Raw genomic sequence first — 25,813 nt, forward strand, 5'->3', positions numbered from 1 at the left:
GCTTTAGGATCAATGAACAAATACCAAAACTCGTCACATGGAATAACTTTTATATTTTCGTTAACTTTATCAATGAATTTATGTAAATTTGAATGTTCTTTATATTGGTTCAAATGTTCTGGCTTACTTGACTTAATAATATTAAGTACAAAATTACACAAATATGAATTAGGGGGATAATTCTCTATAACCATTGAATTAATGATATCGTTAAACGTTTCACCAGGTACATTATCCATGAAACATGGTATAATATTATATAATTTCTCCTTAACGTTCTCGTTGGGGATTAACTTTGAAAACTTTAGCCAGAATTCTTTGGTACTCAAAATTGGATTGACAATTTTCTTGGTTAAGACGTTTAACATATCGGGGAAGTCAATTTTTTGTAAGCTATTCGATATCACTTCATCACTTAAATACTTTTGAGGTTTCGATAAAAACCGTAATGAAAAGACTGGATCATAGAAGTCATGCATTTCTGTCGCAAATTTGTTGGAGACACGGAAGTTATATTTCTTTAATGATTCCCACATTTCTTTGGTGACTTTGTCATATGTGATGATATCTAATAATTTCGAAATGTGAAAAAGTTCAATATCATATTCATTGCATTTTTGAAGAAACAGTATGCAATTGTTTTGGTCCTTACGATGAATGACTTCTTCATTTAAATATTTGGATATGGTATTAAACATATCTTTGGGTACAGTCTGCATAAGAAGTGTTAAGTCATCGTTCGTAAGGCTATGGATGAATTTGTTGTTGGTCAAAAGATCTGTTGGCAAACAATCAAATAATCCCGACTTCACGATCTTACTGAATAATGAGTCTAAATATACTGTGTTGACTTCAAATGAGTTCGAAAAGATAATCGGAGAAAACTTTTCTATGAGTTCTTTGGTTAAATCGGAATCTAATAATAAATTAATGATAAGAATTGGCTCGACGTCTGTCGGAATCGGAAAGTTAAAAAGAGTTCGTTCTTTGTTTTGTATTTGTTGGGTTAATTGTAGAAGACATTCTTGAATAAAGGATTTGTAATCTGGAAGTTTATATGTTCCTTCCATCTGAAGATAAGTCGCAATTACTTCGGTGCAAATAGCAATGCTATAAATGGACTTTTTAGATGAGCTATTGAAAAAATCTACAAATAATGGTGATATATCTTCCGGATATTTTTTGCAGCATAACGATATTAACGTTAATAAATCTCCAATACACTCCGTGGGAATTTCTTGTGAATTAGTTATGAATGAAAATATTTGTTTGATTAAATCAACAGCTTCTTCATTACTGGGTGGATCAGCAATAACATCGATAAGGGATTGCCTAATTCTGTCTAAAGGTGTTGCATTTTCAAAAGTAATTGATGACTCGAACAAGAATGACCTTTCCATGATTGTGTTTTACCCTTTCGGGGGTAAAAATCATCATTAAGTTTTAAGTAGTTTATTTTAAAAAGTTGATCAAAACGGATGGAAAAAAACTTACATGGTCACATGACGATAATATAAAATGAAAGAAAAAAATTTGACTGAAATATTTTCATTCAATACAAAAATAAACGGAAATGAAGATAAGAATCATCTAAAAAATGGATTCCCCATTCTCTTCAATATATAAAATTTATACAGACAATAAATATAACACAGAAAAATGTGAAAAATTGATTTCTCATTTTATTCGAATTTCATCAATAGATTCAGAAACATTTTCTTTACATGTAGTTGATCCTTTTTTTCCAGAATTTGTAAAAATTTGTTTTCAAATATTAATAAGAATACCATTTCCTTCACCATCAGAAGGAATAATTCCAACAATTTGTATTCAAATTTTACAATTTTTTTCCTTAATGAATTTTAATAATCCCATAGCTCAACAGATTATATCTGAAAATACACCTATTGATGTCCTTCCAGAAATTTTTTTCATAAAAAATCTGTCAAAAAATTATGAGATTATTGATCCTCAACCATCACATTTATTATCTTCTCTTAGATTTTTAAGTTCAATTTCTTATTCGCGATTCATCAATATCATGTCTAAAAAGGCATTAACTATATTGTTTAAAGCATTATTTTCAATCATTAAAGTTATTCCTCTTTCATCTTTAGCCATTGGAATTATTTCCGGTTTTTCATTTAACTCAAAAAGATGTTTTTTATATCTTAAAACACTTCCTAACATAACACATTACAAATCTGATTTTATCTCTTTTCTAACAAAAAATGATAAAAGCATTGTAATTTCAGCAATGTCGGTAATTACATGTCTTTATCTTAATGCCGAAGATGCGCCACAATTAATGAAAATTGCGATTGACGGACTTCTTCATCCTCCATCATCAAATTCAATTACAACAATTCAATGCACTCATTCAATTTTGGGTCTCCTCAATTATGTAAACATCACAAAAGGTGACGTAAAGAAATTTGTCGAATGTTTATTTAAATCAGATGGAATTCGTAGTTATTATATTTTATCTTTTTTAACTGAATTAAGCAAAATGGGTAATGAATTAAAACAATTTTTTATTAAGTATTCACTTCTTGCTCCAATTATTAATTATATTATTTCCAATGAAAATGATTTTGTTATCATAAATGGAACTCTTTTTCTTCAAACATTATTTGAAGATGATGAAAGAGTTTCATTTGCAGATGAAAATATAAATTCAGTTTTTGAAAATTGTTTACAAATTTCTATTTCATTAAATTCTCTTATAAAAATTGAATCTTCTTTAATTATCATTCGAATATTATTTCGTCTTAATGAAGAACAATTTATTAATATTTTGAAAAACAAAAAAGAAAAGATTTTAAATGCATTTCGAAATAATGTTGAAAACAAAAATTCGTTTATTTCGTTAAGCTTTTTTATGTTAATATATAAATATTTAAACATTTCAAAAGCGAAAATTTTGGAAATAATTAATAATAAAAAATTTATTTCATTAATTGCACATGTAATAACAAATGCAACAAATAAATCTGTTTTAAATGATGCAGTTTTTGTTTTTAAGCAAATTTTAAATGAAAATTCGAATTTAATTGTTTTGGAATTTTTGGAAATTAATAAACAAAAAAATGAACATAAAAAAATCTACAAAAAATATTTTGAAACATTTTCATTTTTTAGAATTGTTGAAAATGAAAAACTTAAACGAAAATATAAACAAAATAAATGTGAATTAGAGTTAATAAGAAAAGAATTTAATGAAAATAAAAACAATAAATTTATTCAACAAAATCATAAAAAGCAAAACAAAGAAATACAAAGAGAATTAAATAATAAACTAAATCAAATAAATGAATTACAAAACAATTTAGAACAAAGTAAACAAAATAATTTATCTTTAAAAAATGAAATTGAAGATAAAGATCAAATAATTAATGAACTTAAAATACAAATACAAAATCAAAATAAAGTAATAAATCAATTTAAAAATAAATTTATTGAAATTAATAATGAAAGAAATGAACTTTTAAATAAAATTAATGAGTTAAATAATGAACTTGAAACTACTAAAAAAATGTTAGAAAATTCAAATGTTATTATGTTACAAGAAAAGAAAAGTAAAATTGAAATAGAAGAAAAATTTAATAAAATTTTTGATGAATATAAAAAAACAAAAGTCTTATTAAACGAAAAAGAAATAATTAATGAAGAAAATAATAGAAAGTTAAGTAAAATGAAAGAATTATATTTAAATAAAAATAAAGAAAACATAGTAAATGAAAATAAATTAAAGAAATTAGGAGAAGAAATAGTTGAATTTACAAAACATTTAAATTATGAAAAAAAGAAAAGAAAAGAAACAGAAAAAAGAGAAAAAATGCTCGTGGAAAAAGTGAATAAGTTAGAAGCAGAAAATAGTGCATATGAAGCATTGTATGGATACATCAATAAGATAACAAAAAATAAATAATTATATGCGTCTGTTTAGTTTTTTCTTCAAGTGCAAATATAATAACAATCTAATACATAACATATAATTTCTTTGCCACAATTCATTCCATATAAATTATATTTCTTTGGCTTGTGTTGTTAAAGTCGCTTTGACAACACACAAACAATATATTAATAAATTATATTTAGAAATTAATATTTATTATAATATAATTGGTGTCGCTTCATAGTCAGCATCGCTCGTTACAACGATCAAAACATATTCAAATTTCGAGCCTCTTTATGTTTCCGCTTGTTTGTGCTGTTTCATTTGCTCTTCTTCTCCTTACATCCAAGCAACCAATCAACTGCGCATTCAAGATTCTTGATGGATTGAAATTTATTATCCTTTCAGATGATGCAATCAAAACATACCACATTCCTGATAAAGTCTTAGCCAAGAAATCAAAATCTGTCAGAAATGATCTTGTAGAATATTATCTTCATAGTATGACACAACAACTATTGGAAGGCCTTCCTTATCTTTCTGATTTTCAATATTTGTGGACAACATTTCTCACAGGTGTTGGTTCAGAAATTGCATGTCTTGTTCTTGGCTTGCTTCCCATCAAATCACTCGGTTCCCAAATCAACATGTTTTATTACGGGATGATAGTTATATTTATTATACTTATCCGTTTTGGTATTTCAACTTCCTTTAACAGGCGTCTCCATAGACGTTTTGCTGTTGGTTATTCCGTTATTGTAGCCATTATTATCTTCTTCCTTTTACGACAATTTTCGTTTGGTATATTTGAATTCCGACCAATTCTTTTATCCATTTGGGACGTCCCACCCATATTCCTCGACATCTTTACTTCTATTCTTGTTGGATTTATTGCGTATTCCCTTTCCACGCCAATGCTTTACGAACTTTTTATCGAGCGTCAAATCACAAACGTTCGCCGCAATATTCCTCAGTTCCAATTTGCGATTGAAATCTATCTTAAAGCTCAGAAATACGTCCGTAAGATCGTAGTGTCGACGTCTCGCTCCACTGTACTTCCATTTTTGATTCTCTTTTTGATGCAATATTTATATAAATTCGGATTCGACACTTATCTTACAATTGCATATGTAGTCTCAAGCATTGTAATATCGATAATGAATCTGAAGTGTGTACACACAAATGTGCAATTACTTACATTCACATCATTACATAGCGTGGCTGAATTTGACGAAAAGCGTTCATTTAACTCCGGAAGGAATGCGCAAGCATCGCTACAGAGGTCTTTGCTCATGATCCCTGTATCTGCAATGTCATTGTCGATGTACCCGATGATGAAAATCGTGTTAGCAATGACATACACAACAAGTTTCGTAATGAAAGGAGTAGTTAAGGAATTAGCAAGAAGAACTTCTTTGTTTGCAATGATGATAACAGATTTGGTAATGGCCGGAAATAAGATTTTCTCTGTATTTATGCCGTATGAGTAAACATAAATGTATTTGAATTTGGTGAGAAAGCATTTTGTAAAAAAAAGAATTAGAATGAAAATTAAGATCTTAATGATAATATTTTTATGAATATATAAAAGTTTAAAAATGAAATCGCTGATAGTGTAATGGTTATCATGTAGGATTGTCGTTCCTGTGATCCGGGTTCGATTCCCGGTCAGCGAGTTTTTTTGTTTTTTTTCCTGTAGAAATTTGAATGGAGTAATAACTTATTCAAAATTTTGAAAAATTAAAATTGCCAAAAAATGGATGACGAAATTCAATCACTAAAAGTAACAATTGTTGGTTTCATGGGTGTAGGAAAAACAGCAATGGCTTTTCGCTTTGTGAATGGAAATTTTGCTGCTACTTCTTCAACAATTGGTGTTAATTTTATGCAAAAAAAAATATTAATAAATGGAAAGACAATCAACATTTGCATTTGGGATACAGCAGGACAGGATGAACTCAGAACACTTGCACCACATTATTATCGCGATGCTTCAATCATAATTATTGTTTTTGCAGTTGGAGATCGAAATACGCAAAGTCCAATCAGCACTATTTCATTTGATGCTGCTAAATCGTGGTACCAAGAAGTTAAAGAAATAAACAATAAGGCTCTCGTTTGCTTATGCGGGAATATGATTGATCTTCAACGTAATATTTCAACAGATGAAGGTCAAAATTTAGCTGATGAACTCGATGGAATTGATTACTATGAAACCAGCGCGCTGAGTTGAGAAGGAATTGATGAAATCTTTGAAGAAACTTCAAGGAAATTCTTGGAGAAATCGAATGAAATTCCATTTCAAACTGAAATCAGAAAAGCCACCATAAATTTGAAACAAGAACCTGAAAAAAAAGGTTCCTGGTGTTGCAAATTATTTTGAAATAAACCATATATTTTCTCAAACAGATGAGTCATCTTAACAACCTTTTGTTGAGCATTCCATGACTTGAAATTTCATTATTCGAATTATCTTATTATTTTTTTTAGATCAAATTTTCGCTCTCTACGTCAATTCCCTGTAGTGGTTGAAGTGGTAAGTTTTAAGCTTAAAATACAACAATAGCATTATTTTTTTGTGGTAAGGTTACACTTCTTTAATTACAATCAAATAGCTATCGTTTGGGGGTGCCCCGATTTGTTAATGGATTCTGGAACGCTTACTCCAACCCAAAAAAATGCATGCATAAAAATTACAAATCAACTTCTTAGTCACCCAGGGTCCGAAATATTTAGCAAACCTGTTGAATCAAATCTTCCTAATTACTATAAAATCATTGATAACCCACAAGATTTGGGAACAATATTACAACGCCTCCAATCAGATGAATACAAATCAATTTCTGAATGGGAGGATGCTATTAATACAGTTTGGTCAAATGCGAAAAAGTTCAATGGAAAGAATTCTTATATCAATTTTATTGCTGAATATCTTTCCCACAAATTTCAAAGCTACAAAAAGCTGGTCGAAATTTTAAACCTTAATGATTGGATAATTTACTTATATGAATTGAAGGATGAATTTGATAAATTACTAGAAAATTGTCCCCCTTCTTTAAAAACAATCATTCCCAAGGCACTTGAAGGTGAAATTCCTTTGTTGCCTGATTTTACATCAAAAGATATGAACAATTTGATCGCTGCAAGTCAAATCGTCAACGATCCAATTGATGTCGAAAATGTAGAAGACATCATTCGTAAGAATGATCCCTCATTTAATGTTAGCGAAAAGGTACTTGTTGTTGATGTTAATAACTTATCAATAAAAACATTGCACGAAATCCGTGCATATTACCAAATGAAAATGGTCAAACTCGGAATGTCATATCCGAACAACTAATGCCTAAAAAATCTGTAAACATGCATTGTTAGAATTTTGGGATTAAATCATCTCCTGTAAACAAATCTATAAAATCAATAATACAAAGTTCCAAATTTTCTTTTTTCATTATATTCTTTATTGGAACATGATCCAATACATTCAAATATCATATAATAAAAAATACACAAATGTTTTTAATCCTTTTTACAAATTCATTTATATACTCGAATAAACTTATCCAAAGTTTGAAAGAATTTATAACTAAGTGATTTAAAAGATGATTCTAATGTAACAGTAATTAAATTCACTCGATGAAATCACTCATATTTTTACGATAGCAGATATTTCAGAGAAAACTGCGTTTTTTCAATAGTTAACATAAAAAAGTTGGTGCTGTCGGGCGTTTACTTGCTGTGAGCCTTGGCAAACTCGATCAAAAGGTTTGAAACCCTGTCAACGTCTTCTTCAGTCATACCATGGTGGCAACCTACGAGGAAACCTTCTTTCATGACTTGATCTGAAACTGGGAATGATTTCTTAGCTTCTTCTGGGAATGCGTTGGCATAGATTGGGTGTCTTAAAATGTTACCTGCCATTGTAACTCTTGTTTGAACTTGATTATCTTCGAGATACTTCAAGAGTTCGATACGGTCATCACATGCTAATGGGCATGCGAGCCAAAGGATTCTGCCTTCGAATTCTGGGAACTTATAGTACTTGGCAGCAACTGGATCAGCCTTAAGATTGCTGATATAACGGTCAAGAAGTCTCATTCTGAGTTCTTCGAAGCGTGGAAGCTTTTCTAATTGTGCAAGGCCAAATGCAGCGTTCATTTCGCATGCCTTGAAGTTGTATCCGAATTCGCAATAGAAGAATTTCCAGTCGTATTGGATGCCGCCTGGAAGAGTGTTGTTGAAACGTTCTTCGAATGCTTCTGAATTGTTACCAACGCGACCCCAATCACGGATTTGTAATGCACGATGATGCCAATCCTTGTTGTTGAACATAACCATACCACCAGTACCACCGGCTGTGATGATGTGTGAAGCATAGAATGAAACAGTTGCAATATCTGTTTCTGGTGTGTGTGTGATTGTATCACATGAATCTTCGATTAAGACGATATCTTCACGCTTCATCTCAACAAGCTTAGCCTTGAGCTCTTTCCAGTTGATCTTGTTACCAAGAAGATTTGGTATCATGATTACCTTTGTATTTGGTGTAACTTGTTCAAGGACTTGCTCAACTGTTGGAACATAACGATTTGGAGCAACATCACAGAAGCGAACTGTTGCACCATTTTGAACGAGTGGAGCTACTGTTGTTGAGAATGTGCAAGCTGGTGTAACAACCTCAACACCTTTTGTAACTCCAGCGCAGATAACTGCGAGCATGTTTGCAGAGCTACCACTGTTAACAAATAAACCGTATTTTTTACCGAAACGTGCTGCAATCTTTTCTTCGAACTCAGCTGTCCTTGGTCCGGGTGAAAGCCAGCCATCATTAAGGCAGTCAGCGACAGCCTTCATTTCTTCTTCGCCGTAGGCTTGCTTCATGTATGGTGCATACCAAACTTTCTTTACAGACATTTTGTGGCTTGTCAAAAAAGCGGTTACTGTGAGGTGGCCCCATCTGGCCATATTCAATGGAGATTTTGGTCGGATGATGTCATCTTTTTATCGCAAGTTTTTCTGAAAGTTAAACCCAATCAAAAAGCAATTTTTCATGAGAGCAATAACCGGGAGGTTATTTTTTCAGACAAAAACATCCGTTTAAGGGTTTAAACAAAAACATGTTTTTTGAATACTTTATTTGTTCATGGAATGCTGCATCTTTTTGTATATATTAAGGTAACCAGATTTAATTTGTTTTTATTCACGTAATTCTTTATGATTTAATTAACTTAAGTTACAAAATATTGCTTTTGGGAATGTCTTGAAATTTTTTTTATGATTTCATAAATCAATTATGTCATATGTCATATCCAAATTGAAAATATTAACAAAAACTGATTCAGACTGTGATGATACTTATTGTACAATAGAAATATTACTCTAATTCAATTATATATCAACTTTTTATTCTGATGAAATCTAGAAATACAATTAATGAATCAAAGGATTTACTCAACGATGTGTGTTTTCTCAGAGATATAGATACCATCGAGGAACTTACGAAGATCTTTGTTGTGGATGTGTGTGTGTTGATGGATTTGAGCACAAACCAATGAAACCTTATCAATGTCATTACCTTCAATCCAGATTTCTTCTTTTTGGTTAGGGCTATCCATTATTTTAACGCCTTCTGGAGCAGTTACAGATTTCTTTTCACGTTGACCCATGAAGTGAGTGAAGCTGAAAGAATCTTTGTTATCACTAATTGAGTGCTTGATTGGGAAGTGAGCTGTGACAAATCTCATCTTGTAGCGATATCCTTTTGTGACACCTGTAACCATATTCTTGATGTGACCGAAAAGTGTTCCAATGCGAGCAACAAGCTTACGGTTTCCGAACCAGCAACGAGCTAAAACAGTCTTTTCTTCAGCATTGTACTCAATATCAAGTTTGAGATGAGAAAGATCGCGAGTAAGGGTTCCGCGTGGGCCTGTAACTGTAACAACTCCAGACTTGATAGTGATGGTAACATCATCTTCAATTTTAAGGTGATCTTGATGCAAAACTGGACGTGGCATGTGTTTGCTAAAGGCCGACCAAACCGCAGTAACCGAAAGAACGTTAATACAAAGGGCGCCCCAAATTCGTCAATTGACGCTCGTCACTTTTTTATTGTTTGTTTTTACACTTTTTGTAAAATAATCAAATATTCTGAATATTCAGAAAAATTGAAAATAATCAATTCAAAACTTTCTGTAAGCGGTTTGATGCTTCGCGCCAAGTCGAAATCAGTTTAATTTTAATTAGGAATAACAATTTAGAAAAAGTAAATATTCAAGTAAGAAACAATTTTTTTAATGAAAAGCAAAACACTCAATTTTTTTCATGGTTAAGTATAACATGTATTCTCAATGCGACTATGTGCATAATCTAATATGGTATGTGCCTTCACTTCAAGCTCTCCTCCAAGTGAATCCAAAAGTTCCACAACACTTTCACAGCTCATTAAATAGTTACAAACATTTATTGAGTGAATGCATGCATTATGCAATCCATCAAGTAAGTTGCTTAATGGCTCCTCATCATCAAAATTGAAAACCTCTTCGAAAACTTCAAAAAACAAATCAGATTGGAAAAAAATTTCAACAACATCAGGTGGTTGATAAGCCAAAAAATTAGCAATTGCATAAATAGACTCATATTTCTCATTTGAGTTAAAGTTATAAAACTCATTTAAAAAGATTTCCATTATTTCCACAGTGTTCACATGTTCACAAAAACTGCCGTTGGCAAAACCGTAAGATAACATTGAAATAACCTCCGATTTGCAAGTTTCGTTGGATTTGTATTGATCGTTTGAATTTCTTTTCAATACGTATTGAATTAATTCAAAGATTGTTTCATAAGCTATCGGCGGAAAATTGACATCTTCCTTCACCAACAAAAAAGAAAAAAAAGAATAAACATTAACAGAAAACTCATCGTCAATCTTACCAAGAAATGAAAGCCTTTTGTAAAATGACGAATAAAGGTTAGAATCAAAATTATTAAAATATTCAGGATAATTCTTAATGACATAAACAAGACCACGAAGCGAATTTCGATATACATGTGGTTCTGTGTTTTCAAATTGAAGTGAAAAGATATCTGCAAATGTATATACGATATCTTTATTTGTAATAAATGGTATAAATGAAACCATAAGGGAGATATAATACTGAAGCTTCTGTTCGAGCATGTAAATTTTATCTTTTTTAAGTTCGAATATAAACGTAATAAATTCATAAAATTTCTCTGCATAAAATTCACTTAAATCATCACTATTCTCCAAAATATTGGAAACAGTTTCAACCACTAAGTCTTGTATCTCTCTTTCCATTTTTAAAAAGCCAGTAAATTGAAAATGTTGTATGAATAAGTTATTTATACAAAGTGCACATTTCGGTGGAATTGTGAGTATCGTTAATATAGTAAATACAAGTTTGCATGTTTCTGAATCGTCTAATGATGGTAACTTTGAAATAAGATTTGGTATAAAATTTGAAATTAAAATTGGAATATAATCAAAATTAACTATATCATTGCCTTCATTAGCAAGGATTTTTATAATATTTTTAAGTTGTTCTATTGTTAAATATTGATTATCTGTAAATAATTCTTCGGCAAGACGTTTAACAACCGGAAATTCGAGTTCGGGTTCTTTAATTTCCTCTGTTAATTTAAAATGTGAAAAAATTTGTTTTGGGGAAGATTTATAAGAAGAAATCAATATGAATATTAAAACGATCAATATTTCAATGGAATTAAAAATTCTCAAATATTTGAGTATAATAACCGCCCGGCCACTTTTTGCTGTTTGGAGATGTTACAAACCGAATTAAAAATCAAATACAATTTTTACTAAAAACATTTCACATTTCAACATAAGTTTTTTCATGGGGTTGTTTTTTGCTTAGAAAATTGATTGAGATTTTGTCTGAATGCTATTTTCTTTTCTTTAGGTAATTCAAAGAATGACTCAAAAGATTCTAACCATTGTAAAATCACTTTAGTCATTATCGTGAAATGGAATTCTTTTAATAGCTCTTGATCTTTCAACTCTTTTTTAGTGAAAAATAAATTATTTACTTCATTTAAAAGGTAATTAAACGTCGGCTGTTTTTCACAATATAAAAGACATTGAGTGAATTTCACCAATGCCGATACGAAGAGAACGTTATCGAGCTCGTCAATATTAACGTTAAATTTTGATGAAGTTATTCTGTTTGTAAACTCACCAAGTAATTGTAATGAGTTTTTATCACGTGTATTATAAAGGATTTTTTTCACGTCATTAAATAACTTAATAAAAAACTTTTCATGATCCATTTCAGGGAAGAATTTTTGGAAGTATTTTTTTAATACCGAAAACTTCCTATAAAAAATTGATTTCTCATCTTTTAGTGGATAGCTTTCTAATTTTATGTTCATATCTTTCACTAACATCACGAAGAACACAGTAAACATATGATATTTATCATTTAACCAAAACCAGAACTCACTTTTTATAATTTCGAACAAATTACACATCAAAAAAGAAGTCAATAAACAATGTTTTGCACAATATTTTTTTGTGAATTCATGCACGAACTTAATAAACAATTCAGGGTCCATTTTATCGAAAGTAAATTTCATTTCAATGATTAAACTATATACGAATTTCATCAAGAATATCTGTGGGTTTTTCAAGCATTCGTTTAAATCAAATTTCAAAACTTTCTTATCACCTAATAATAATTTGTTATATTTCAACCAAGTAACATAAGGTCTTTGATATTTCTTCATATAATTTTCATTTTTATCTTCTTCTTCATCATTGAAATTATTATTATCATTATCATCAAGTAAATATCGACAAAATTCACAGCTTTCATTCTCACAATCTTTCGACACTTTAAAATTCGTTTCTTTATGTTGCGTTAAGTTCATTGCAACGTTATTTATTGCAGATGTCATAGTATTGTCGGGATATAGAATTTCGATACTATGTAAAAGCATTACCGCTTGTTGTAAGACGCCTGCTGATTGTGGACAACTTTCTTCTTCATCTTGATGTAAAAACAATAGTTCTCCAGAAGCTTCATATTTGTTATATGACTTTTGTATGTAATAAAGCATAATATATCGCGAAATTATAATCACTAAAAAATATGATATAAATTGTATAATAAAATTAAGGTTAAGAGGTTCATGTGAATCGCCTAAAATTTGATTTCGATCAATTGAATATAAAAAATATAAATTAGGAAATCGAATAGAAATTCGGTGTGAATATATAATGTAATCATGTTCATCATACTTAATATTATATGTAATACGTGATGTAAGTTGGTACGTTTTGATGAGTTTGTGCCAAGATTTGTCACTGAGTTGAGAAACGTGTGGAAAAGACGAAAAATTCGTTGAATTAGTATTAGGGTGAAGTGAACCAATTGAACTCTCAATAAGAGCATGGCCATCATATGTCATAAGGATGCATTTGGTATAAGGATGTTCTTTTAGATGCTGTGATATGAGTTGACTTAAATCATCAAGATCAAATTCAGACCCTGAAAAAAGATATGAACCATTAATAGTGGTATTGGATTGACGGGCGTATGAAATATATGTTATGTTGTCTTGCATATGTTGCTGCCAGTATGGAATTGATGGATGATAAAATATAGATTTATCAAATGAAATCGATGTTCCTGAATTTCGAGGATTCCAATTGGAGTAAAAATTGGTGTTGCTGTTTAAAACTTTGGGGTTAGTTTCATTTGTTAGATAATATAAATCAAATGAATCACTTGTTTTGGATTGAAACGTTATCCGACAATAATGCCCATTGTTTGATGTTATATATGCTGACTTTGTTATTGGTGAAATCATATTATGAGTAGTATTTGCATAAATTATAAATTTAGAAATCTTATCAGGAAAACAATTAACAGAAATAGGAGGATCGATAAGGCTTGAAATAAATGTAGAAATTCTTTCATGTCGTATAAAAACTTTATTGATAATATCTGCAATAGCTTCTGATCTTTTAGAAATACTATTTTGAAGAATTTCTTCAATGTAATTTGATAAACGAAATCTAAAAACAAGCCATGGGGCGAATATTGCAATAATTAAAAAAAAAAGTATTATTAGTGATATTCTAGATTGTATAATTTTTGATCGTTTATTAAAGGGAATAGTGTAACATGAAGCAATATCACCATCATGTGCGATATTTTTAAGAAATTTTTTGATTGAATGATAAAAGCCGAATTGTTGTGATGGGTTGTGCAATTCTTATGTCACTTTTCTGATAAGAATTGCTATCGTTCGATCATGCTCCATGATTATGAATCGGAGAAAAGCAGTAGAAAATGTATAATTAATTCTTTTAAGATAATATTTGTTTCCTTGTTAGTTGTGTTCATATTGTTTTTGGTTAAAATCTATCAACCAATCAATATAAAAAATACAAGTTCAAATCCTTTCAAAGCAATTGCAATACCACAAATCGGTCAAGATGGAGAAAGCAAATCCTTTGTTTACAAGAAAAAATTACCCAAAAATTCTAATAATTGCGTTGATCGAGAACAATTTGACTATGAATTTTCTCGTATATTTGACGAACATATTGACTATGAAGCTATTCAGTTGCCGCATATATTAATAGTTGGTGGTATGACATCACTTGGATCTGCATTAAAGCGTTTATTTAACAAAAATAACATAACATATATATCCTTTAATGGAATTAATGATTTAGATTTTTCAACTAACGAATCTCATCGAATTCTTGACACCATTAATATAAAAGAAGCAATCGTTACATATCACCCACCACTAATACATCACACTAAATCCGATGGAATTGAATATTTGAACCAACTTTCCCTTAATTACATTAATGGATTAACGAGCTACTTCAAAACGAAGAAAATCAATTTTGTATTTGCTGCCAACCAACCCATTCCTTCTCAAGTCGCAGCTAAAGTAATACAAAATGGAGGCTCTGTCTATGAAATACCTCATATTGTTGATTCCAAAGCATTATATGACTTGGAAAATCCGATAATGCGAACTTTACTTGAGTGTAAAAAAGTCGGATATGCATATGTAGAATCACCAACTTCTTTACTTTATCATAGCGTTACCTCGGATGAAGTTGCTGAGCTTATTTATGAGCAATTACAAAGACATTTCAAAGCGCATATTGCAATTAGAGGATCAAAACAAACGAAAGCTGAAACTGCTATAAAAACCGCCCTTGAAGCAGCAAACATTTCAAATTGCTCAATTAATTTTGCTAACTCTTCTCATAAGCCATATTATCCTTATTATTTCCATTGGGTTGAAGTCTTAGGCAAAACAGCTTCTGCTGAAAAAATCATCAAAAACGAATTCGAAGATTTCAAAGCGGTTACCGATAGCGATGTATACCTCTCAATTGTTGTCACTAACCGTAATCACGGTTATTACAGCGGTTCTGAAGCAAGAGTCGAAAATTTCCTTAAATCAATCGATTATGGGTTGCAAAGAATGCCATTAGCTAATATAGAACTAATTGTTGTTGATTATTCTAACAATAACAATAAGCTTTTATCAGATAATATCAAAATTCCAAATCATCTTCAAGGAAAAGTTCGTTTTATTAAAGTTCCTGCAACAACACACCAAGCACTCGAAAGTAGGTTTAATGTTAAACAAGCATTTTTTGAATATGTTGCACGAAATATTGGAATACGTCGTTCACGAGGTAAATTCATACTTACGACTAACACAAATTGTATTTTTTCGACAGAATTTTTCGAACTTATTGCATCACGGCAACTCAATCCCGGAATCGTATATCAAAGTAAACAATTAAACATCAAAAAAGACGCCAATTATAGCATTGATGAGCTCATTACAGAATTACCCGAAATATGGACTCTAAACAAAATGAATATTTTTGATCATCCCGAATACGAAGATAAAATTTCGATAATTCAATCATGCGATGACCTAAACAACAAAACGCATCACACGCTGAATAACTTCCATTTGCTTTCGCGTGATCTATGGTATGCAATTCAAGGATATAATGAAATTCCATATAACAATGTCAACAGCAAAGTTTTCATGTCGCGAATAATGAAGCTGGTCAATGGTTACGTGCGGATGTACATGCAGCCGATGATTTTATATCAAACGGATGACGAGGGAATTGAAGAAATGCAAAATGAAAGAGAAATAATAAATGAGTACTGTTGCGACGGAAAATGTAAATCGTGTGGACCTTATTACGATAGCGACAATTGGGGAATGGCCGGCCAAGAGTTCGAGGAAATATTAAAATGATTTTATTTGAATAAATGATGTGCATACCCGGAAATTTAATTAAACTGTTTTGAGTCGTGAATATAAAAATTTAGATTTAATTGTTTTACGATTATTCATTTTCGCATTAAGAAGCAAATGAACAAAATCGAACGCATTTACACAAGCAAAATATGTAATATATGAAATACATTTACTCTGACCATGCATTCAAACATTAATTTTGTTAATTAACAAAATGGTTTGAATTAAATAAATAAAAAGTTTATTTATATCTGACTTATAAATTTTCCTTCTTTGAAATCGTCTGCAAATGGATCTTCTTCAATATTTGAATTATTAGTCCCAACTGAAAATGTATTATTTATTTCATTAATTTTATTATTATTTTCATCTGAAATATTCATTTTCTTACAAATCTAGTCACATCAATTGTAGACCAAACATTTTAATATTGTTCATCAATAAAAAACATGATGCTAAAAATATTTTATTAAAGACAATTACAAAATATAATTTCTTCATGAAAAAGATCTAAATACATTTTATAGAAAATAAATCCATTAAATAAAATGAATTTTGTTATTTATATCTATAGACTCATTGAAAACATGTCTAACTTGATAAGAATTCCATTCATAGAAGCTTTTTTCAACCTATAAAAAAAGAATACATATACATGCCAAGTTTAATAAATAATCATGAAATAATGAATTGTATTTGCCTTTTTGAAGACTCTATCGTTTAAAGTCCGTCGTTTTTAGCAACCTCCAATTCGATGCAATTATCAAAACCTTCTGCATTTTAGGCAACAAATACCTTCTAGTGCAAGGATCATTATATATTTTCCCAAGCAATTCTTCGTAGTTGTATGAAAGTAAACATATTTTCACGTTACTTCTATTCCTAAAATGACTTTTGTTGTTATTGTTCTAAATTCCTGTCATCAAATAATTTTTAATATAATTAGAATAACTATTTTATGTTTTAAAGACGAACTTAATACATATAATTTTATCTTTATTCATCTATAACATATGTGTTTTCCATTTCGAAGTCCGTGAACATATCTTGTGTTTCAGCACTTATCAACTCCGGATCTTCATAAGATATCATTGGACATTCGCTTGTGAATTCCTTATCGAACTGCGAAGTGTCTGTCACGTCGCTTAGTTTTGGCTTCCATTGCATTGGTATCTTCTTCATTAAAAGGTCATTCCAATCAATGCTTGCGAAGAATGGATGCTTCTTCAGATCTTCAACTTCATTTGGACCCGCTCCAAGTCTCTTCGCTGGGTTACGTTCCAAAAGCTTTGATATGAAATCAACTACTTCAGGAGATTTTCCGAAAGGGAATTCAACCGGATCGCATAAGATCGATCGATACATTTCATGGATATTCGGGCTAAAGAATGGAGGCACGCCGTAAAGCATTTCGTATGTAAGAACGCCGAGTGCCCACCAGTCAATTGTCTTATCATATTCCTTCGCAAGTAACATCTCTGGTGCAAGATAATCATGTGTTCCACAAAATGTAATCGCTGTTGAATTTTCTTCATTTATTTCTTTGGCAAGTCCGAAGTCTGTTAGTTTTAGATAACCATCTTCATCGATTAATATGTTCTCGAGTTTAAGATCTCGATGAATAATACCTATAGAATGAAGATATCCAATAGCTAAAACTAACTGTGCAACATATAGCTTAACGCGATGTTCCGGAAACTTTGCTTCCTTATGAAGGCGAGAAAATAATTCGCCACCAGGAACATATTCCAAAGCTAAAAATAACTTTGTTTCGGATTGGAATGCATATTTGGCTGGAGTTAAGAATGGATGATTAATTTTGGTTAAAATGTTTCTTTCTGTTAATGTTTTTTCAATCAGATTATGTTCGGCTAATACCTTCTTTGATAATGACTTCAATGCATAAACTTGTCCATCACTGTTATGTTTAACTAGTTGAACTTTCCCATATGATCCACGACCAATGACTTTGAGAACTGTAAAATCTGTGATCTTTTTTCCTTGAACTTTTTTGTGTTGCTTTATATTTGTGAATTCTTTGAGCCAATCTTGCGTTTCTTTTTCTGTTTTCAGTTGAAGGTAATGTTTCTTTTCGTTTGAATTAATGAGTATGATGTTCTTGCATTTATTTTTAATTATTGACATGATTTCTTTTGTTTCTTTGATGTTAATCTTTTTGATGATCTTGTGGCCTGGTTTTTTATAATAAATGAGTTCAAAACCATTTAGGACAAACCATCGCTTCTTCCATGTTTTAAATATCCCTCCACGTTTGTATCCATATCCTTGTTTGTAGATGCATTCATTGGAACTCATGAAAAAATATAAAAATTTGAATGAGATGCACTTCATTCGTCGTATTCTTTACAACACATCCCAAAAAAATTGTTGAATGGTTTTTTGTTTTCAATAAAATGATGGTCAGCGGCAGGTTTTCAATAGATAATAATCACACTTATTTCAATTTTTTTCTGGTGACTTCAGTCAAATTTGCAATCCGATCAAAAAGTTCGGAAAACCTCAACTCAGGTTTTTAAATATCTGCTGAAAAACTTGCTTTTCAAAACTTTCCCAAATGCAAGTTTTTGCGTGTGTGCTAATGTTATCAAAAAGCTGTACAAAACGAGATCTCAAATCCCACGGTTTTTGATGATTAACTATATTGCAACCAAGTATAGTATGAATCATATTATATGATTATTGATGAAACATTTCTACATTGATGTTTTTTGAGCAAAAATCAAACAACCATCATTTTTTGTAGATCTTACACTTAGGGTAAAATACACAAATACGACGTAAAGTATAGAAATCGTGACGAAAAATTAAAAATTGATTTGAAATCTGCAATTATTAAAATAAAAAAGTGATTGGTAGATAATAACTTCCATTAAATTTTCTAAAATCTCAGAAGACAGATTTTTTTTTAATTTTTTTTTCTTCATAAATTAAAGTTAAATTTAGACGATTTTTTAACATTGTCTTGTGAATTATTTTTTAAATGAAATATGTTTTCATAGGTTCACTATGTGTTATCGTGATTGTTGTTTGTTGGTTTAATATCAATTTTACCTTGAGAAAAAATTATTTGAACTTTTCACCTCAACCTTGAATATAAACGACTTATTACATTGGAAAAAATCATTATTAACAGCACTAATGTTTCTTAGTGATTGGCAACCTTATGATTTTAAAATAGCTTTGATATTCATTGAGGAAACATTAATTTTTTGAAATTCACGTACAATTTCAGACCGTTTATTTATCTGATCATGTCCTTGGGGTACCCGAACGATAAGAATCGAGTATGTTACAATTATTGAACAGGTTTTTTATCGTTTAAAAAAATTGACCAAACATTTATATACAAAACACCTAGCTTACACATCCCTACTCTACACTTAAAAGCTTGGAATGATTGACTAAAAGATCTTTTGTCTAATATCGATCCAATGTGCCTTTTTGGGCAAAGATCTTCCCAAGTTGAAAAACACTATTTTATATATTCTAAATAGAAATTAAGGAAATGATAAATAAAGTAAATGTTATGTTATCTTTTAAAACCAAGTGTGAATTATTTTTTAAATGTTTAAAATTTTATTATATATAATATTCCAAAAATTTAATTCAAAATGATAATATTTTATGATTCAAAAAGAACATTTTTTTACAAAAATAAAAAGTCATATAAAAGTATCTTCATACTCATCAATCACATCAGAAGATGCCTTCTTTTTCTGTGCTAACTGCAAATACCTATGGCTTTCTCTTGTCAATGTATGTTCCGATCCGGCTGTCACTTCAAACATTTGACTTGCCGATGCCAACAGTCTAAAAGCCTCTTTCCAATCCCCCACAACACACATCAACAAACCATTTGCGAAAATTGCCTGTGCGACAGCTATTTGTGTTTGTCCATGCATATCTGTCTGTGCACTAACAATTTTCTTTAAGATTTGCTCGGCCAACTTTTCCGTTGTCTCATTCCAATCGGAAGGAAGTTGTATCTCATCACCAGAAAAAACAGGACTTATACATTTTTGTAAAAATGGTGTCCAAACACTCAATACTTTCTCAAACATAGCAACGGCACTTTCGTTGTCACCTTTTTCAATGTAAACGTTCCCCATCAAAAACAAGCCAACTGATGTTTCGATGTGATCAGGACCTTTAAGTTGTGCAGTGAAATAGACATCGCCAGCAAGGTACTTGAGCGCTTTGTCGTATTTCTTTTGTGCTGCATAAAGCTTCCCAAAGTTTCGTGAATGTTGTGACTTAAGTGATGGATCAGCTTTGGGATGTTGTAATAAAATCCATTTAGCCTGACAGAGGTTTTCTTCGGCAGTGTCAAATTGTTGATCGGCTATGTTGGCTTCGGCTAATAAAAGATATGGTGGTACAAGTTCAAGTGCGTTATTACCATAAATGTCAGAAGCATAACGTAATGCTTGAAGCCCTGCTGTTCGTGCTAATTCGAGCTCGTTTTCATTGAGATGTTTAAATGCTTCTGATTTGCATATAGAAAGTACATGTTTTTTAGTGTTGGTTACTTGGTTGGCGCGTATGGCTCTTTCTTCTTGTGTGTTTAGAATTGGTGGAGTTGAGCGTAAGGCTGAAATATATGGACATATCTTGTAATGAATTGCTTTCCAATCTTTTTCTTGATGATCTGTGCAACAATAATATGTGCGTTTACATAAAGAACATTGAAGATGTGATTCGCGTGAACAAATTTCACAATAATAAGAAACACCTTTTGGATTTGAAAGGGGGTTGTGGCTATTAAGCTCTGGTCGATTATGCTCTGCAGCGAATTGTTCTGCATATTCTGGAGTAAGTCCGTTGAGAAGAGAATTGGAAATATCGATCATAATTAAAAACGTATTTTTTACAAAAAAGTGCGCATCTGATTTGTGTACAAAAAAGTGAATTTATATTTGGATTCTGTTTTATTTTTATAAAAAATTAGAATGTAATACGGTCATTTAAAATCGTTTTTATATTTATAAAACAAAAAATAAATAAATATGATTTTTATAACATATATCAAAGTTTTAAATATCAATTAATATTAACTATTGCACTTAAGAATTTCTATTTTTTTCATTATTTTTTGCAAGAGTACATTTGCTAATTCCAAATCATCTGAATCATCGTTCGACATTTTTTCAGATTCTATTATATTTTGCAGTACATTCATTATTTCAGTGTTTTCTAAAATTAAAATTATTTCTGTTTCATGTTGAGATAAAGAAGCAAATTCAAGAAAAGAGAACATGTTTTCAACAAACTTAGATATGTATTCCAATGTATTATTATCAGCCAAAAAATCGATCATTTCGCCCAACAAAAAGTTATTATCGATCATAAAGTCTATTACTTGCGGATTATCAAGGAAATTTACAAACAGATTAAAACATTGACATTTAACAATGAATGAAGTACCCTCAAACAAACTCATACTATCGTTAAAAGGCTTTGATTTTATTGTTTCGTCAACTAACATACCTTTAGTTTTCATATTTAATGAGAGAAATTTTAAAACTTTTTCTTGGAATAAATAAGAACGATTTAATAAATCAATTTCATTAAATATTTCGGATTGAACTAATGATAACTTATATCGATCATCTGCATAATTAGCAATAGCTGTAATAGCATCTAATGAATAAATTTGTATTTTTTCATCGGTGTTATTAATAAACGGAAATAAATAATCGAGATATTGCTTTTCTTCTTGAAAAAATTCAAAAACTTCACCAGGATAAAATCTCGTAATTCTTTGTATTCCTTTTATGGATTCTTTAAGAATACCTGAATTAGAATTAAGACCTCGACATAAATTAATTAATGAAATTTGTATAATTTTTCCAGGGATTTCGGAATTGTATTTAAAAAAAGTTGAAATCATTTTGAGACAAAGTGTAACAAGTTGAACTTGATCAAATGGTGAAGAAACATAAATATCTGATGATACAATCTCCAAAACATTGAATGGAAATGAGATAATAGATGTCATTAAAAGTTGCTGGTGAATGTCTTTTTGATGTAATATACAAATGAAATAATTAATAAGTTGAAATGTGATTTCTGGGAAAACATTAAAACTTTTTTGAGACTCGCCAATTAGATGAGCTGTAGTTTTGCTTGATAAAAAAATATGACTAATAAAAGGGTTCTTTTCTGTTGATTTCATTAAAAATAAAATTAGCAAAGGTATGTCTTGAACTTGTATATTTATTATCAAATCTTTGATTTCGTCAACTTTGTGAAGGTTTTGATAAAGATGAATCAAATATGAAATAAATTCATGATTATTTTCATTTTGTTTTGAAATTAAATCATCAATAAATTCATCATTTTCTGGTTGTTCTGGTGTCACTTCAAGCTTTTGTGTGGTTTTATTTTTTGTTTTAAGTTTATAACTTAGTTCCAATTGTTTGGCCGATAGATTCCACATTTTCTTGCCACAATGAAGTTAGGGATTGATACAAACTTTATCTTCAATGGATCCCTTGACCACAAGACTCTCAGAAGCGTAACTCAATATTTCATCTTATTTATTTTTACATTTAATTTTCTTTTTTTATTATTTCCAAACTCAATTACAAAAACAGATGAAAACGGATCTATCATTAACATATCAAATGTTTCCATATTTGCACAACCTTTTTTTATCAAAACAGACAATCCCATTAATTTTCAATTTTCAAATTCTGAAAAAGGAATAGAAGTTTTGCCTTCTAATGGCATTATTAAATTTTGGAACACAAATAAAGTTGAATCTATCAATTTAACCAATTCATTTCAAATCAAATTAAATCATCCCTCATTTGGAATTTTATTAATTATAATTAAATTCATTTTCCTTGTAAACATTATCTCATGTACTGTTTTTTCTTATTTAATACCTACTTTAAAACCTATTCGTCCGACAAATATATTTTCCATTATTTTTATTATTTATCGTATTTACATCATTCACTTTTCCTACACAGCTGAGTCCTTTTTCAACTCGCTTTTTTGGTGTTCTTTATCACTTTTATCGATTTATCAACTTCGACCAATTTTAAATCGATCGATACATTTTCTGTTACTTCTTTATATATCTATTTTTTCTATTACATTTGTGTATTTTTATTCGATGGTTCATCCTACCTCTATATATTTTGGTATAATTTCATGGTCTGTGTATCCAATTTTACTTTTATGCTTTTATGGAATTGGAGATATTTCGACGCGATCAATGAATTTATATGTTAATTTTGGTTGGAATTGTTTTATAAATGCAATAATATATTTTTCGTCATTGATGAGATGTAGTAGTAATAATATAATTTTCGAAACATTAGATGTGTCTTCTTTAACAGTGTTTATATTATTGCAAATAATTTATATAATTGGAATACCTTCAAAAAAGGTCGAGAAACAAGTGGAAATATCAAACACAAAATATAAAATAGATAATTACTTGAACGTGTTGGAAGAACGTGAGGCTGAAGAAGAAAGAAAAGATGGTGCTGCTTTCGAATAATAATATAATAATAAATTTTGTTGTTTTATCCGGTCAAAATAAATAAACAGATTTTATATAATTTTTTAATAAGTTTTTGTATAAAAAATTATGAAATATTCGAATATTTTTATTCATAAAATGTCTAATTTTTCAAAAATGAAACATGATTTGAAAATAATTTTTTTGTTTAATTATAAAATATTCTCATTTATTGTTAGATAACAATATATAATCACATATTTTACATAATTAAAATTAATATCAAAAGAAATTTTAGACCTATTAAATACCAGTTTTTGTAAAATGATATATTTTTCTTTATGTTTAAAAATGTGAACTCTGTTCTTCCTAGAAGAAAACAAACATAAATTTTGTCAAAAACTTATTTAATATAATTAATACATTTTATATCAAGTAAAATTTATTAATATTTTTGATTCCGAATTCTATTTCAAAAGAAAAACGCTGCGAACAATTTTAATGGCAAACTTCATTATTATTTTTTCAACAATCTTTTCGCGAGAAAAGAAGAATTATTTGATGAAATTTAATAGATACATACGTGATGTATTATTTTATTTAAAAAAAGATAAATTCTTTCAAAAACTCAAACATTTAGCACTGCAGTACGAATATAATTTTCAGCAAAATGAATTCATAAAAAGTAACTTTTCTTACTAAAAGGATTTGAATTATAATTTGTAAAAATAATAAATCGGTCAAATGAAAAACTATCTATAAATTGAATAAAAACAAAAACGATTTACATTAGTTTATCTGATCAAATTATCAATTTAAAAATGATTCCAAACAATTGACATTAAAAAACCAAATAAAAATCAACTATTAATAAGGAACAAAAAAATTACTACCAGGATTCATTGATTCTTTTTATTTTCATGAATTTTCAAATTTCGAAATTATTTATAAACTAATCTTTTTATTTTGCAACAAATTACGTTAAAAGCATTAACGTTACAAACTAGTTACATTTATTTTATGTTTAACTCTTGCAGAAAGGAACTAAGCTCATTTTACATTTTATACTTCGATTGAAGAACTAATTAAATGCAGAACGATCAAAAACGATTCATATTTTTTTGATAAAAATATGTTTTTTATGAATTACAGTTAACGAATACATCATTTTTAATAAATTTAAATATTTTATTAACGAACGAAGTTATAGCAAGCACAAACAATGTGTAAAAAACAATGAAGAAAAGTTCGTTTTTTGCAAAATTTCACATCACATATCTCATTGGAATACAAAATTTCACGAGTTTTTTCCCATGAACACCACAAATGTTGTAGGGGAAACTATTAATACAAGCACAATCAACACTACAATAAATCAGTATGACAATTTTTTTAAAAAATTTGGAAAAAATAATAACATAATCAAAATATATCCTTTCCAAAATCAAAAAGCACAAGAGTTGGCAAATCAGTTTTTCCAAAAACAGAACACAATTCTTTTGGATGAAACTAGATTTGCTAAATTTTCAATAATTCCAATATTTATTTTGCTTATTCAAAAGATACAAAAAAAGCAAATACCATTTCTCATTATTACTAATGTTACTGAAATAGATAGATGGAATTTTCAGATTAATAAATGGGCAAAACTTGAATCACCTGTACATTTTCAAATCACTACACCAGAAGAATTTATGAACATTCAAAGCTTTCGATGGGGATCACTAATTTTTGATTGTCAATCAATAAATTGCGATATTTCCAATTTTAATTTCAATAATATTATTCAAATTTCAGATGGAAGTGAACAACCACAAGAAACAGAATTTTCCACCATAACAGTTACTGATCAAGATGTCATTGACTCAGAATTTATAGAAGAAGAAATCCGAGCTTGTCCATTAACATCACAACAAAAAGAAAACATTGATGATTTATTCACATCCAACATCGCCAAGCTTATTCAATGCCAACAGTCGCCAAATCAACGCCAAAGTATGTTTCTTCTTGAACTTATAAATCAACTTGAAAATACATCAAACATCAATACCAAAGGTTCATGTAAATTTGAACATATCCTTGACCTCTTAGTACCAGAAGAAATCGCACGGAAGAAAATAGCC

The 25,813-nt window shown here is 29.6% G+C and overlaps 8 protein-coding genes across 8 annotated transcripts; 4 read left to right on the plus strand and 4 right to left on the minus strand.

Annotated features, from left to right (window-relative positions):
* Positions 1–4,194: 4,194 nt before the first annotated feature.
* Positions 4,195–5,388, plus strand: GO595_008457 (uncharacterized protein; the record flags this gene model as incomplete). The annotated part of the gene is made up of 1 exon (XM_067922033.1): positions 4,195–5,388. One exon carries the CDS (start codon positions 4,195–4,197, stop codon positions 5,386–5,388), a length of 1,194 nt encoding a protein of 397 aa, XP_067771223.1.
* A 266-nt stretch (positions 5,389–5,654) lies between these two features.
* On the plus strand, positions 5,655–6,131 carry GO595_008458 (Ras family protein; the record flags this gene model as incomplete). The annotated part of the gene is made up of 1 exon (XM_067922034.1): positions 5,655–6,131. The coding sequence occupies one exon, from the start codon at positions 5,655–5,657 to the stop codon at positions 6,129–6,131; it is 477 nt and encodes a 158-aa protein (XP_067771224.1).
* Positions 6,132–6,542: 411 nt separating this feature from the next.
* GO595_008459 (Bromodomain containing protein) lies at positions 6,543–7,238 on the plus strand (the record flags this gene model as incomplete). The annotated part of the gene is made up of 1 exon (XM_067922036.1): positions 6,543–7,238. One exon carries the CDS (start codon positions 6,543–6,545, stop codon positions 7,236–7,238), a length of 696 nt encoding a protein of 231 aa, XP_067771225.1.
* Positions 7,239–7,624: 386 nt separating this feature from the next.
* On the minus strand, positions 7,625–8,809 carry GO595_008460 (DegT/DnrJ/EryC1/StrS aminotransferase family protein; the record flags this gene model as incomplete). Its single annotated transcript, XM_067922037.1, has 1 exon — positions 7,625–8,809. The coding sequence occupies one exon, from the start codon at positions 8,807–8,809 to the stop codon at positions 7,625–7,627; it is 1,185 nt and encodes a 394-aa protein (XP_067771226.1).
* Positions 8,810–9,342: 533 nt separating this feature from the next.
* On the minus strand, positions 9,343–9,912 carry GO595_008461 (ribosomal protein L6; the record flags this gene model as incomplete). Its single annotated transcript, XM_067922038.1, has 1 exon — positions 9,343–9,912. The coding sequence occupies one exon, from the start codon at positions 9,910–9,912 to the stop codon at positions 9,343–9,345; it is 570 nt and encodes a 189-aa protein (XP_067771227.1).
* Positions 9,913–14,533: 4,621 nt separating this feature from the next.
* Positions 14,534–16,192, plus strand: GO595_008462 (uncharacterized protein; the record flags this gene model as incomplete). The annotated part of the gene is made up of 1 exon (XM_067922039.1): positions 14,534–16,192. The coding sequence occupies one exon, from the start codon at positions 14,534–14,536 to the stop codon at positions 16,190–16,192; it is 1,659 nt and encodes a 552-aa protein (XP_067771228.1).
* Positions 16,193–17,191: 999 nt separating this feature from the next.
* GO595_008463 (AGC family protein kinase) lies at positions 17,192–18,511 on the minus strand (the record flags this gene model as incomplete). Its single annotated transcript, XM_067922040.1, has 1 exon — positions 17,192–18,511. The coding sequence occupies one exon, from the start codon at positions 18,509–18,511 to the stop codon at positions 17,192–17,194; it is 1,320 nt and encodes a 439-aa protein (XP_067771229.1).
* A 1,367-nt stretch (positions 18,512–19,878) lies between these two features.
* On the minus strand, positions 19,879–21,066 carry GO595_008464 (zinc finger MYND domain-containing protein 12-like; the record flags this gene model as incomplete). Its single annotated transcript, XM_067922041.1, has 1 exon — positions 19,879–21,066. One exon carries the CDS (start codon positions 21,064–21,066, stop codon positions 19,879–19,881), a length of 1,188 nt encoding a protein of 395 aa, XP_067771230.1.
* Between the last annotated feature and the right edge of the window lie 4,747 nt (positions 21,067–25,813).

This window comes from Histomonas meleagridis (genome assembly GCF_020186115.1).
Source record: "Histomonas meleagridis strain 2922-C6/04-10x chromosome Unknown contig_68, whole genome shotgun sequence".
Classification (NCBI taxonomy): domain Eukaryota; phylum Parabasalia; order Tritrichomonadida; family Dientamoebidae; genus Histomonas; species Histomonas meleagridis.